This window comes from Marmota flaviventris, chromosome 6 (genome assembly GCF_047511675.1).
Source record: "Marmota flaviventris isolate mMarFla1 chromosome 6, mMarFla1.hap1, whole genome shotgun sequence".
Classification (NCBI taxonomy): Eukaryota; Metazoa; Chordata; class Mammalia; order Rodentia; family Sciuridae; genus Marmota; species Marmota flaviventris.
Window position 1 is genome coordinate 25777726 of NC_092503.1, and position 12351 is coordinate 25790076.

Consider the following 12351-nt stretch of genomic DNA (forward strand, 5'->3'; position numbering starts at 1 on the left):
GAGTTTTTTCAAACTTCAGTTAAAATAATGCAAGCAAGATTTAAAGTGCAAACCATTAAGAACAAGTAAGAGTTTTCTTCCACTAAACTTAACTCTTAGCTATCACTATATAATTTTGGTCTTCCCTTCCCCTCTGTAGTAAGAACTGTAGTTTCCTGAAAAAGGCAATGAAACTTTGTTGACATGTTACATTAGTAAAAGTCACAAAATCTCAAGTCTACTTAAGCCTTTGAACAAAATAAAATTTATGCTTCTGATGCCTATAATAAGAAGCAACACAGGCTTTGAATCCTGTTAGAGACTCTTTTCTCCTACACATCTAGTCCTATGTTCTAACATTTTTTTGGATTTTATCCACTGGCTGAGAATGATGATGAAATTAAGGGACCAGCAATCTAGAGAATAAATTATATTTGATAATACTACATAAAAAACACAAGTTTAATAATGACTCAGTTTTACTTTGCTTAGAATGAAGAAGCATACAATCTAGTCTTTTCATTATGAAAGTTTGTAAAGGCTTAGGAACCAAAGAAAATATTTGTAGAATAAGATTATCTACTATCAAAATTAAAATCAAATCAAATTTTTAAATTAAGTTTATCCTGCATTCAAAAGAACAGTTGGTAAAGAGACCTTGAACAGAAAGTGGCAGGAAAGTGACTCACAACAATTACAGCATTTAAAAGAAATTTTTTTTTTGTAAATTGTAGATAGAGAGCATGTCTTTATTTATTTGTTTATTTTTATGTGGTGCTGAGGATTAAACCCAGTGCCTCATACGTGCAAGGCAAGCACTCTGCCACTGAGCTACATCCCCAGCCCAGTTACAGAATTCTTTATAAAGCATAAGGAAGGTTTTACCCTCTTTTGCTTTTAGCTGATATATATTAATATTCTTTTCAAGGCAGAGAAGTTTAAGCTTATCTGTATCATATTCACAAGGACATAAAGCTTATATTTTGGTTAATTTATGATTATAGATCATATTGGGGGTAAATTAGGATGACCAAAGTTTTCAGGATGTGGCTAACCATGGCTGGCCTTGGAGTTTATCAAAACTGTGGCCTTGGGGCTGGGGCTGGGGCTGGGGCTGAGTGGTAGAGTACCTGCCCTGTAGGTGTGAGGTTTGATCCTCAGCACCACATAAAAATAAAGATACTGTGTCAATCTACAACTAAAAGAGTATTTTTAAAAAATTTGGCCTCCATTTTAAATTTCATTGACACTCTATTCAAAAGAATTTATAACAAGAACAATAATTTTGGACTAGTCACTAGGGGGAGGGGGGTTGCTATATAGAATGCTTACTTTGTTAAAAGTAAGTTTACGTGTGATACACAATTTGCAAACAGCACAGTCTATAATTTTGATTAGTTGTAATAGTGACACTAAAATGGTTTTCTGAAGTATTTAAAACCTCAGAATCTCTCTACTTAGATACTATCTTTTCTGATTAGATCATCTCATTTCTCAAAAATTCCAACAAAAAATACTGACACACTAAAGACAATGTTAGTTTCTGAAATTTTATTTTAATACATACATTTCACAAACAGAAACCCTCTAACACCACACACAATTCCATAACCAAATGTTTCAATTTTATTAACATTCTTCAACTATTTACACTGTCTTCCCTCAACAAAAGTGCAATCCAAAATATCTTGACAAGAGATCTTTACCAACAATATGTTTTGAGCTGGTTTTGATGGTGCCCACCTGTTTTATTTTCTTCCAATTATCTGGAATAATAATAAAGTAAACAGGACATGGAGATGAAATGGCTTAGGCAGCATCTTATAGGAACCAAAACACTAAACAAGGGCACTTTCTCCTCACGTCTATCCCCAACCTCCAACTAAAACTGCTCAACAGGTGTTACCATGAAACTAAATAGAAAAAGCAAACTGGGGTTACCAACCTGGGCTGGGCTTAGAACAGACTGAACATTGGTCTTGCAGGACTAAATGAAAATTTTGAGCAAGTTAATTCTTGTAGTCTAATAAACTATGCATGGATCTGTTAGTTTTAGTGTTTAAACACCTAACAATATTTTTTCTTGATGAATTAATTTTCCCCAGATATAAAAATTCATTTTATTCAGAAAATTAACTTCTTTTACAAAAACCAGATATTAAAAGGTGCATGAGGATGTTCCTGTGTAATTAGAATGGGAAAACATACCCATATCTCAATTTCATAGCACAATGGTTATCTTTTATTAGGTAAAAGCCCAGTATAATTAACTGCTTCAGATGTAACCAGAAGAAAGTACAGAGCTAAGATGGTCTGAAGAGAAAATGATCAATGAGAAATTGTCTTCTCTCTAAACTAAAGCAGATAATTTGTTCAAGGTATGGAACTCTTAAAAATAAGTGACAAAAAATGTCAGATAAAAGATCACTTTGAAATTATTAGTCATTCTTAAGACTGCCTTTATGTTATTGAATACTACTCATCAGAAAGACAGAAACTGGATCTCCTTGTGACTGATATCCTTTAATGTCCTACCTACAACAAAAATAATCTTTCTTGACATATCCCAATTCCCATCAAAGTACTCAGGGAAAACTTGGAGAAAACATTAAGGTCAGCAGATCCCAAAATGATATTTATCATTATGGTGTTGCACACTCAACTGTATTTTCTTCTCAAATTGGCCCAATTTTCCCTTTTAGACAAAAATGTAATGTTGAAAAGGCAAAAGATATTCAGTTTCTCTTTGTATATGACTGAATATATCCATAGAATCCTGATTTAACCACCAAAATAACATCCAAAAAAAATTTTTACTTAATTATAGTGAAACCTCATCATACTTACTTTTCAGAGTATAGAAAACAATCTAAGGAGAAAACAGTGAATGTAGCATTCACTACACCCACAATGGTTTGAAACTGAAGAGTTTGCTGATGCAGTGTATAGGTCAACTTTTACAATAACAATATAATAAACAGGTTTCACTAGAAAAATGTAGGTGAGTTAAAGAATAGCATTACAAATATTTTAACATTTATTCTAAATTCAGATATCAAATCCAAATGGTTCTCTGAAGACAAGAGAAACTTACCAATTTTTATACTCGGTGCATAAGAGAACCAATAGGGAAATAGTTAATTCACAATTACAGCTTTGTGTATCAAAGAGAAACTTTCAAGGCTATGTCCTATAGACCTCTTTTGAAGCTGCATCAAACACTGTCTGACCAATATTGATTTTCTGCTTCTCGTAAGCATTTTGAGCATTTCCTTCCACTGTGAAAGAGTTTTCAGATCATCAGACACCAAATCAGAAGCGGAAAACCAAATAACAATCATCACAATTGAAAGTTGAAGAATATTAAGTGAATGCATTGGTTCTTCAATGCTGTATTAAATCAAACAAAACATCAAATGCTTCATGTAGTAGAACTGAAATTCACTTGCAATGCCTAAATACTTCTAAAAAGAAAAAACACACTGAGAAAAAAAATGGTATCAACCAAATGAGTAATATAAAATATTCACACCAAACCCAAATGTGGCTATTCATAAGATTATTATTTTTAGTATTCTTTTAGCATATGTATGTATATACATACACACATATATATAACTTAAAATTATCAAATTCACTTATGAGAAATCATTTTTCAATTCCAATTCTACCAGGGCATGGCGTATCAGTGTATTAAATCACCAAGATATAATGAACAAAAGGTTGTATTTTGGAATGCCCAAAGTTCTGTATGTGATTTTTTTTTGGCGGGGGGGGGGGGGGGGGGCGGCCAGAAATAAAGTATCCTAGAGATCTTGAGATATATCATTTTGTACTATAGTGATTCTCCAAAATGAAACCCACCTTAACAAGAAGTATCAAAATTATTATCTTCATCATTCTCTCATTTTTTTTCTTTCCCTCCTTAGATCAACTCTTCAATTTTGGAAACTCAGTTTTAAATGTGCTAAGTGTGGCTATGAGGTATTATGAGGAAGTAAGTTTGTCATAACTGGTTCTGAAGCTTACCCATTAGGTTCTGTGACTGAGAGATCTCTTGCAAAAAGGATATACCAAACAGCACTTTCAACAGTGCAACCTATATAAACTATTACTTTCCAAGTCACGTTATGTAAGGATTATCCTTAAGAGCTAGTTTGTCATTTGAATCTTGACTTAGAAGTTGATCAAAGTTTTGCCTTTCTGCCCTCTTGATTCAGTGTACATCATTTCCAAATTCATTTCACAAGTCTCTGTTACAGGTCAGCTTACCTAAAAATATTTGCAACACCAACAGCTGTGATATCTTATAATTTGGGTATTATTTTCAGTAAGAAAACTGTTAAATTACAACAGTGAAAGAAACAGCACTCATGTCCGCTTTCAAATAATCTGTCAGAGTAAATTGCATGTCAATATGTGCTGCAGAATACTAAGCTGCAAAAGCCTAATACACTATTTGCTCTCCAGGCTCAGACTTACATTCACTTGTCACATGTTTCCCCAAGGTCCACTGAAGATCTAAAAGTGGGTCTTTATAGTTAACATTTTAGTAAGAGCTCCCTCCAAACTCCTATCAGGCTGTTAGTTTATAGCCACATAATCCCCTTCCTAAATCCATGCCATCCTCCCCACAACCTTAAAGCTGCATCAGACTCTTGGTGAGAGTAAACCCCTACCCAAACTCACTCGATCATCTATCTGGTCCTGACCAAAGACTAACATTTGGGAATCAAGACAGGGAAAGGGGCAGCCCCCATTTTAGTGGCACACATACAAAGTAACTCTGCTTTAAATTAGAAAAGAAATTAATGTCACAGAATGTTTCCCTATAAAAGATATGTAATAAAGTAATAATATCAATAAAATAGCTATTACTAAAGCAAAGCTTTCATCAATAAGCTTCGAGAACTTTGAAGGAGGAGAATGGCTTCACGAAATGGTAGTCCAGGTTCCCACAGTGTGGACACTGCTGGACGTTGCTGTACTCAGAGAAGTACTGCATGCCAATCCGCACGTCGATCACTGGCTTCCCACAGTGCTTGCAGTTCAGGCGGGCCTGGGAGAAATAAATATTGTAAGCCACAACTTCTTCAGTTTTGCAACTCTTGTCAAAGTCATCCAAACCAACATACTGGGAAACAGATCAAGAGTCCAGTAAAGCATCTCCTCTATTAGCAAAAACAGGGTATATGAAGCCTATGATATGTATTCAAATATACATCATCATCAATCTGAAAGATTTATAACTCAATCTCTCTCTAGATGAGGCATTGCTAGTCATTTCAAAAATTCTAAACTAGTACTGCCTAAACCACTTGATTAAAGTTTCCTTGACAATTGGGGCCACCTGTACCCTGAATTTTAAGAGAGGAGCTGCTGGGTGGTAAAGTGCTTGCCTTGCATGTGTGATTACCTGGGTTTGATTCCCCAGCACCACAAATACAAACAAAAACAAAAGAAGAATGGCTAAAGTGAACTTCCCCATTCAAACCTGCATAAAATTTCTTTGAAGACTCTGGGTTTATTTCAAAAATTCATAAACATTTTTCATTCTACTCCATAATACATTGTGTTTTCTTTGAAGGAAAAAAAATCCCCAAAATATTTAAGCAAAATTGGCAATACAGGCAGAAGAGGGTTTATCCTAAGGCTTCAGGAATCCACCAACACAGTGTCTCTTCATTCATGCCTGGGCCTAAAGACTTTCAGCAATAGATCCAGGACTGAAGGAAATAAACAGAAATTATAAATAAACAGACCTAACTTCAGCTTCCTTCTAAAAATGTACTAACAATCTCAATTTGTCCTTAAAATACTACTGTGCGATAGGTATTATTATCTGAATTTAAGCTCATAAAACTGGGGCATTCAGTGATAAAGTATCATGCTCAAGACCACATAATTAGAAAGCAGAAAAGCAACAATTTAGACAAATGTAGCTTGCCCCAGAGCCCACACTCTTTGCCAGCACATGAACTCCCTTTCTGCAACCTGAGATAATCTCCCTTTTAAATATTTCATCCTTCCCAACAACATTAAAAGTGAGATTCTGAGCAAACCTCTCTCCTTAACCTTGATTATCCTTTCTGATAAGCAACAGTTGCTTATTTTTGGATCTGATGTATTGGAAAACTCCTGTGGATTCCTTAATAGTGTCTAGCACCTTTATCTTCACAGTGAAAATTTTAATTGATTAAAAATAATAAAAACAGCAAACATGGTGTTATGGTTTGGATGTGAGGTGTCCTCCAAAAGCTCAAATGTGAGACAATGCAAGAAGATTCAGAGGAGAAATTATTGGGTTGTAAGAGTCTTAACCCAATGAGTGATTTAATCCCTGATAGGGATTAACTGAGTGGTAAATGTAGTGTTAGGGTATGGCTGGAGGAGGTGGGAATTGAGGGTAGTTTGAGGTATATATATATATATATATATATATATATATATATATATATATTTTTTTTTTTTTTTTATCTAGCGAGTAGAGTCTCTCTCTGCCTCCAGATCACCATGTGAGCTGCTTCCCTCTGCCACAATCTTCCACCATGATGTTCTGTCTCACCTCAAGCCCAGAGGAATGGAGCCTTCTATGGACTAAGACCACAGAAACCATAAGCACTCAAATAAACTTTTCCTCCATTTAATATTATTATGGTCAGATCTTCAGTCACAGCAGTGAAATGACTGACTAGAACATATGTTTTCCATTTCAATAGAAGGCCAGAAAACATAGGTCTGGGTTTAAATCTTTTTGTGGGGACTGAACCCAGGAGTGTTTTACCACTGAAATACATCACTAGCCTTTTTTATTTTGAGACACTGTCTGGCTCAATTGCCCAGGCTGGCCTCAAACTTACAACCCCTGCCTCAGCCTCCAGAGTCAATGGGATTAAAAGTGCATGCTACAACACCTGACTGCGTTTAAATCATTTTAAAGAAGAAATACATAGTGTGTGTGGCAGAAATATATATATAGTGTGTGGAATGATGCCACTTTGTTTTTTTTTTTTTCCTCCTCAATAAAGATACAGTAATAATCCCATAGTCCTTCAATGCTGTAATAGAAAGAACACCAGAATGGGAATTACAGGTTTTAGTCATTGCTGTACAAAATTTATGTTAACCTGGGTAAAACATTTAAATTTTTGAGGCATCCATTACAAGTGGAAAATCGGGAGGCTGGACAAGCTCTCCCAAGTCCCTTCCAATGCCAATATTCCATGAGTTAACAGTCCCAAACATTCTTTTACTTCCTTATTTTATTTATTGTAAAAGATAACCCTTGTGGTAGGTGTGCAGAGAAAGGAACTACTTCCTTTGGTTTCTTTGATCTCAAGAACTGACATTTAGACACAACAACAATCACAAAATGCTACAGTGAATAACTAAAAAATTTTGACAACTCATTTCCAAGGCTAAGTTTTAAAATGGAAATATGGTCAATGTTAGAATGGCATAGAATTAGTCAATCCTATTTGGAATTACAAGACCAGCTATAGATTTTAGGACTCTCATAAGCATATTTCTCCTCTGACAAATACTAAAATACAAAGTAGATCTGAAATACCACCTCTTGTCAACTTTTCAATTCAATAGACAAAGGTTATTTTCTGAGAAAACAAATAATAGTAAGGACATTCTCTTTATAAAAATCAAACTACAACACTAATAATAAAAACCCCTATAGTAACTAAGTATGTGGGTTATCAGTTATTTCTATTAAAAGCCAGGCTTGCAGACTGAAAAGTAAAGAAAACTTTCTCCTCTACCCATAAATAGCAGGGAATTATATAACAAGTTCTTTAATCCCCAAGTGCTTGGAAAGATATTTCCAAAGATTTTTACCTCCTGTGTTTCTATGATCTTTTTTAGTAATATGTTTGCATGTTAATACTACTCTCTTTTCCTTATGACAGCTAAATTTCAGATGCTACTTTAGCCTCAAAAAGCACCTCTTCCTACCAGTGATTTAAGGACTGCAAATCTTTCATGTCAAACTCACACACCTTATGAGGTAGGCAATTCCTAAGTAACTAGAGCTAAGTCACAGAAAGGAAACAAGAAAATTCTGTGAAAGACAGTGAAACTTTCATCTTCCTTTCAAATCACAACCTATTATTGTAAATTCAGTGTAAGCTAATTATAAAAAATAAGAGAAAAACATAAGCATGCAAAAAGAAAACCACTACCCAGCTCATCTGAATCAACAAGCAGATCCCTTTTCCTATTCATTCACAAAATGGAAGCACAGTATAGTACCATTTTGTTACCTGTTTTTTTTTTTTTTTTCCTTTAACAGATGGGAAATACTCTACATATAAAAATATAGCTATTCTACAATGTATCTTTTAATGACTTTGTAATATTCTATCACATGTAATGTCTAAATCATCCATGCCAGACTCTGGGGGAGTTTCTGAATTTCTTCTTTATTTGCAGGAGCATCTTTTCCAAGGCCTACCACCTCCCTCAAAGTAACCAAAATGCAGGCAGCCTCTAACTCTGTTATATTCACTGGTGGACAGAAGCTGAGCATCACCTACTACTCCCTGGGTGGAGTCCATACCAACCTGACAGCAGGGAGAAGCAGCCAGGATGTCGTAGGTGTACATGGTGCCCAGCTGGTGCCAGCTGCCATCCCACCGTGACTTACACTTGATGCAGATGATCTTGTGAACCCCTTCCAGGCAGTCCACACATACTGCGTACAGATGCATGAGTCTCCCTGTGCACAAAAGACACAAAGCTGAGAGTGGCCATCGTGAAAATCATATCTTATCGCCAAAGGGGATTTTAAAAAATGCCTTATCTACCAATTCCAAGTAAACATTTTATCATATGCATAAATATAAAAAGCACAAAAGATATTTATCACACATCCCCAAGCTGCCCTTTAAAATTAATGATGAATTACTATTATCAATAGGACAGCTACTTTAAATTCAAGCTTATTAAAAATAAATACTTGCTTCAAATTAGTTTTCCAAAAAGTTCTGCCAGATTACATAATTGATCCTCCCAAATTCATAAAAGCAAAGCCATATATGCTCCAAACCAGCCTGTATTCACAGAACTCTGCTCAGAATCTTATGTGTGGAACATGGAGAATGAACCAACTCTGGTCTTGTAACGAGCTCTCGCCACTATGAATCTCGTCAAAAAAAAAGTCAAGTCTGTCTTGGTACTGACAGCCCAGGATTATGCCACAGTCTACATTACTATGTTAATTACCCTTCTCTCCAAATTGCTCAGCCATCATCACATCTAATTTAGGAATCAGAATTATATCTTACTTATAAGTAGTTTGTGAAAAGTTCAACATCTTATTATTTACTGGGCTCTTAAAAAAATCACAACCTCATTCCTTTATTACTTATCAACATCTTAATGTTTATAAAGAAACAATGTCATCCTAATTTATATGAAAGGGTTAGGATTCAAACAAGTGGGGAAGATTCAGAATGTCTAAAGATCTGCCTAGACAATATGTATCAGTAGCACTGCTATCTATTTAGGAACACAGAGTTTCACTGTACCCAAAACCCCTTCACCAGAACACATACCCAAAGTGGTCTCTTATTCAGAATGTGATCACTGCCCCATGTTAGACTACAGGTTTTCACCATTGGTAGGGACCAAGCCACTTCTCATCCACTGGAAAGGCATGTAATGAACAGTCAGTCCTTAGAGAGAACCCTTTTGTTATAGTTGCTTACATGACTCTCTATTCTTGAGGGCAGGAACTAGGTCTTATTCATTCACATAGACTTGGTGTCCAGCACAATGTCTGGAGCATGGAAAACACTCCTCAAGTGTGGGGGTATATAGATGGGCATGCTATAATAGCCAAAGACATTATAACTTTGGGGCCCTCTGTGCCAAAAATAGGAAGGAGACCAAGAACTGCTTGCAATACAGCCCATCTCTGCTCTGGTACACTGAAATTAAGAAGGTCTCATTTGCCATGGCAACTCTGAGTGCCTGAAGGCAATGTTAAGGAGTCAGTTCTAGTATCCAGAGACCACTAGAAACACCTCATTTCCAGTCTCCCTCCCAGATCTACTCACTGCAATTCTCAAATATCCAATCCTACACGGGCCGTTGCTAGGGAAGGTGGGAGGAGAGGGGCACAGAAGTCAGGTGTTGATCAATAGCCATGATGATAAAGACAAATACTGTGAGCTCTACATGAATCATTTCATTGAACGCTTATAGCAACACTATCAAGTAGGTCCAACTGTTACTCCCACTTCAGATAGGAGGAACTGAAGCTTAGGGACCCTGAGCAGCTTGTTCAGGTTCACAAAGAAAATAAGTGGCAATATCTAGACTCAAATTCATGTCTGTCTCTTAACCTACAGGCAAACTCTTGGGAAAGCCTGGCCCAGACCGAGTTTCTGGATTTGATTTTAGTTTTATTACACACTGTCTAAAGTACAGAGAATTCTACGTTTCTAAGGACGAGGTTGTTTGTGAGTTCAAGTAAAAAGCAGATTCAAAAATGACATGTGGTGCAAAGTGGTAAAGAAGGTCAATAGGACCTTCCTAATTAGACCCATCTTAATAAATTACTAAAACCAAACAAAACATTTTCTCAGAGGAAGAATCAGAGCATGAGGGCACAGGTGGAGGTGGCAGTGGGGGAAGATCAGGGGTAGGGCAAGGGAATAACAATCTACAGGGTCCACCACTGAAAACAGCAAGTTTTTCAGCAGCACATAATCAACTATATACTGTGGAATCCCATAGCCTGGAATGTTGACTTCTTATTGCCGTTGAAAATACTTTAAGGAATATATGGTTGGGAACCCTGGAGGAAAAAATGAACTACACAAACCTGTTATAAGTAAGATCACCCATACATCTCTGAGATATACCACAAAAACACTGACACATGTCCAAGGTCTCATTTGTGACTTTTCTGGTAATGATTAGACACTCTGACCTTCAGATTATAAAATTAACAGTGAATTCTCAATACTTTTATAGTATATATCTAAAACATTCATTATCTATTTGTGTATGATTACATATTTATGGGAATACAAATGGCAGGGGCCTATCTAATTTTCACCTCTTTCTCTAACCACTCCCTAATACTTAATCTCAAGACTTGGTCTTGGGCTCTCTCATATCCTCTTTCTTTTCTTTCTCTTTTCTCCTTGTACTCAAGATTTAACCAGCACTGTTATAAAATAAGCTCCTGGTGTTAATCCCAATGCTAATGTATTTTGAACAGTGCTTGCTAGATATCTCCATGCAAAAGTCCCAACATACATTCAAATACAAATGCTTTCATCTTCTTTGCCTCCCAAATCAGGTCCTATTCCCAACTTCCTCTGCTCCTGTCTGGGTCAGCACCATTTATCTGATCTAGAGCCAAAGTGGCCAACAAAAACTCTTCATTCTCTATAGTCAAGGAGTCCCAACATTCGCCATTTTCCTTTAAAATAATCTCTTGAAGATATTCCCTCCTTTTGATTCCCACTGTCACCATGCAGTAGGCTTTCATCATTCTGCATTTAGGCTACAAAAATAAAGTTAAAACTTTAAATTAAAATTTAAGTCTCTATGGCCCAACCCTTTCAAATAACTTTGGGGGCATGTAATTGTGCTTTTTAAAAATTGTTCAAAATCGGGGCTGGAGTTGTGGCTCAGTGGTACAGTGATTGCCTAGCACGTGTGAAGCACTGGGTTTGATCCTCAGCACCACATAAAAATAAATAAAATAAATGTATTTCAAAAAATTGTTCAAAATCTTTCAAATCATAAGGAACGTGGCCTTCTATCTATGCACTCTCATTCATCTTCATAAAGAATGGTTCAAATATATATGTATTTAGATGGACACAATAGCTTTATTTTGTTTATTTAGTTTCTTTATGTTGTACTGGGGATCAAACCAAGTGCTTCACGCGTGCTAGGCAAGCGCTCTACCACTGAGCCACAACCCCAGCCCAAATGGAGAAACAAATGTGTTTCTACAACACTTCCTTCTAAAATTCCAGCAAACAGGATTTTAAGAAAGGAATAAAACACAAACTCCATCTTCCATGAAACAATGAAGTACCTATAATCTTAAACCAAAATATATGAGGTTGCAAAGTGGATAAAGGAATAGGAAAAAATTTAGCTCTGATACTGGAAAATAAACACTGAGAACAGGGGATAAGCTGCTGAAATGGGAAATGGCAAGGTGGAGAGTGCTGCAAATTACAAGCAACCAGAAAAATGCCTCTTTCCTCAAGAGGCAGAATATTCTAATATCCTCAGAACCTGGGCTGGACTCAGGACTTAGGCTGATGAACAGCATATGGGAGGAGTTTTGGAACTCAGCCTTAAGCTCAAGCCTCTGAAGAGTCCCTGAAG

The 12351-nt window shown here is 36.2% G+C and overlaps 1 protein-coding gene across 2 annotated transcripts in view; it reads right to left on the reverse strand.

Moving 5' to 3' along the window:
- Nucleotides 1-1515: 1515 nt before the first annotated feature.
- Heca (hdc homolog, cell cycle regulator) overlaps nt 1516-12351 on the reverse strand; it is a 44763-nt gene continuing 33927 nt past the window's right edge. The window contains exons 3-4 of one of the 2 annotated variants that reach the window (XM_027938418.2): nt 8553-8707; nt 1516-5038 (exon numbers count right to left, since the gene is read on the reverse strand). In XM_027938418.2, the coding sequence (XP_027794219.2) occupies nt 4874-5038; nt 8553-8707 (320 nt within the window). In that variant the 3' untranslated portion in view covers nt 1516-4873. Of the gene's footprint in view, nt 5039-8552; nt 8708-12351 lie in introns of those variants that run through there. The other variant, XR_011707699.1, reaches the window with a different exon arrangement.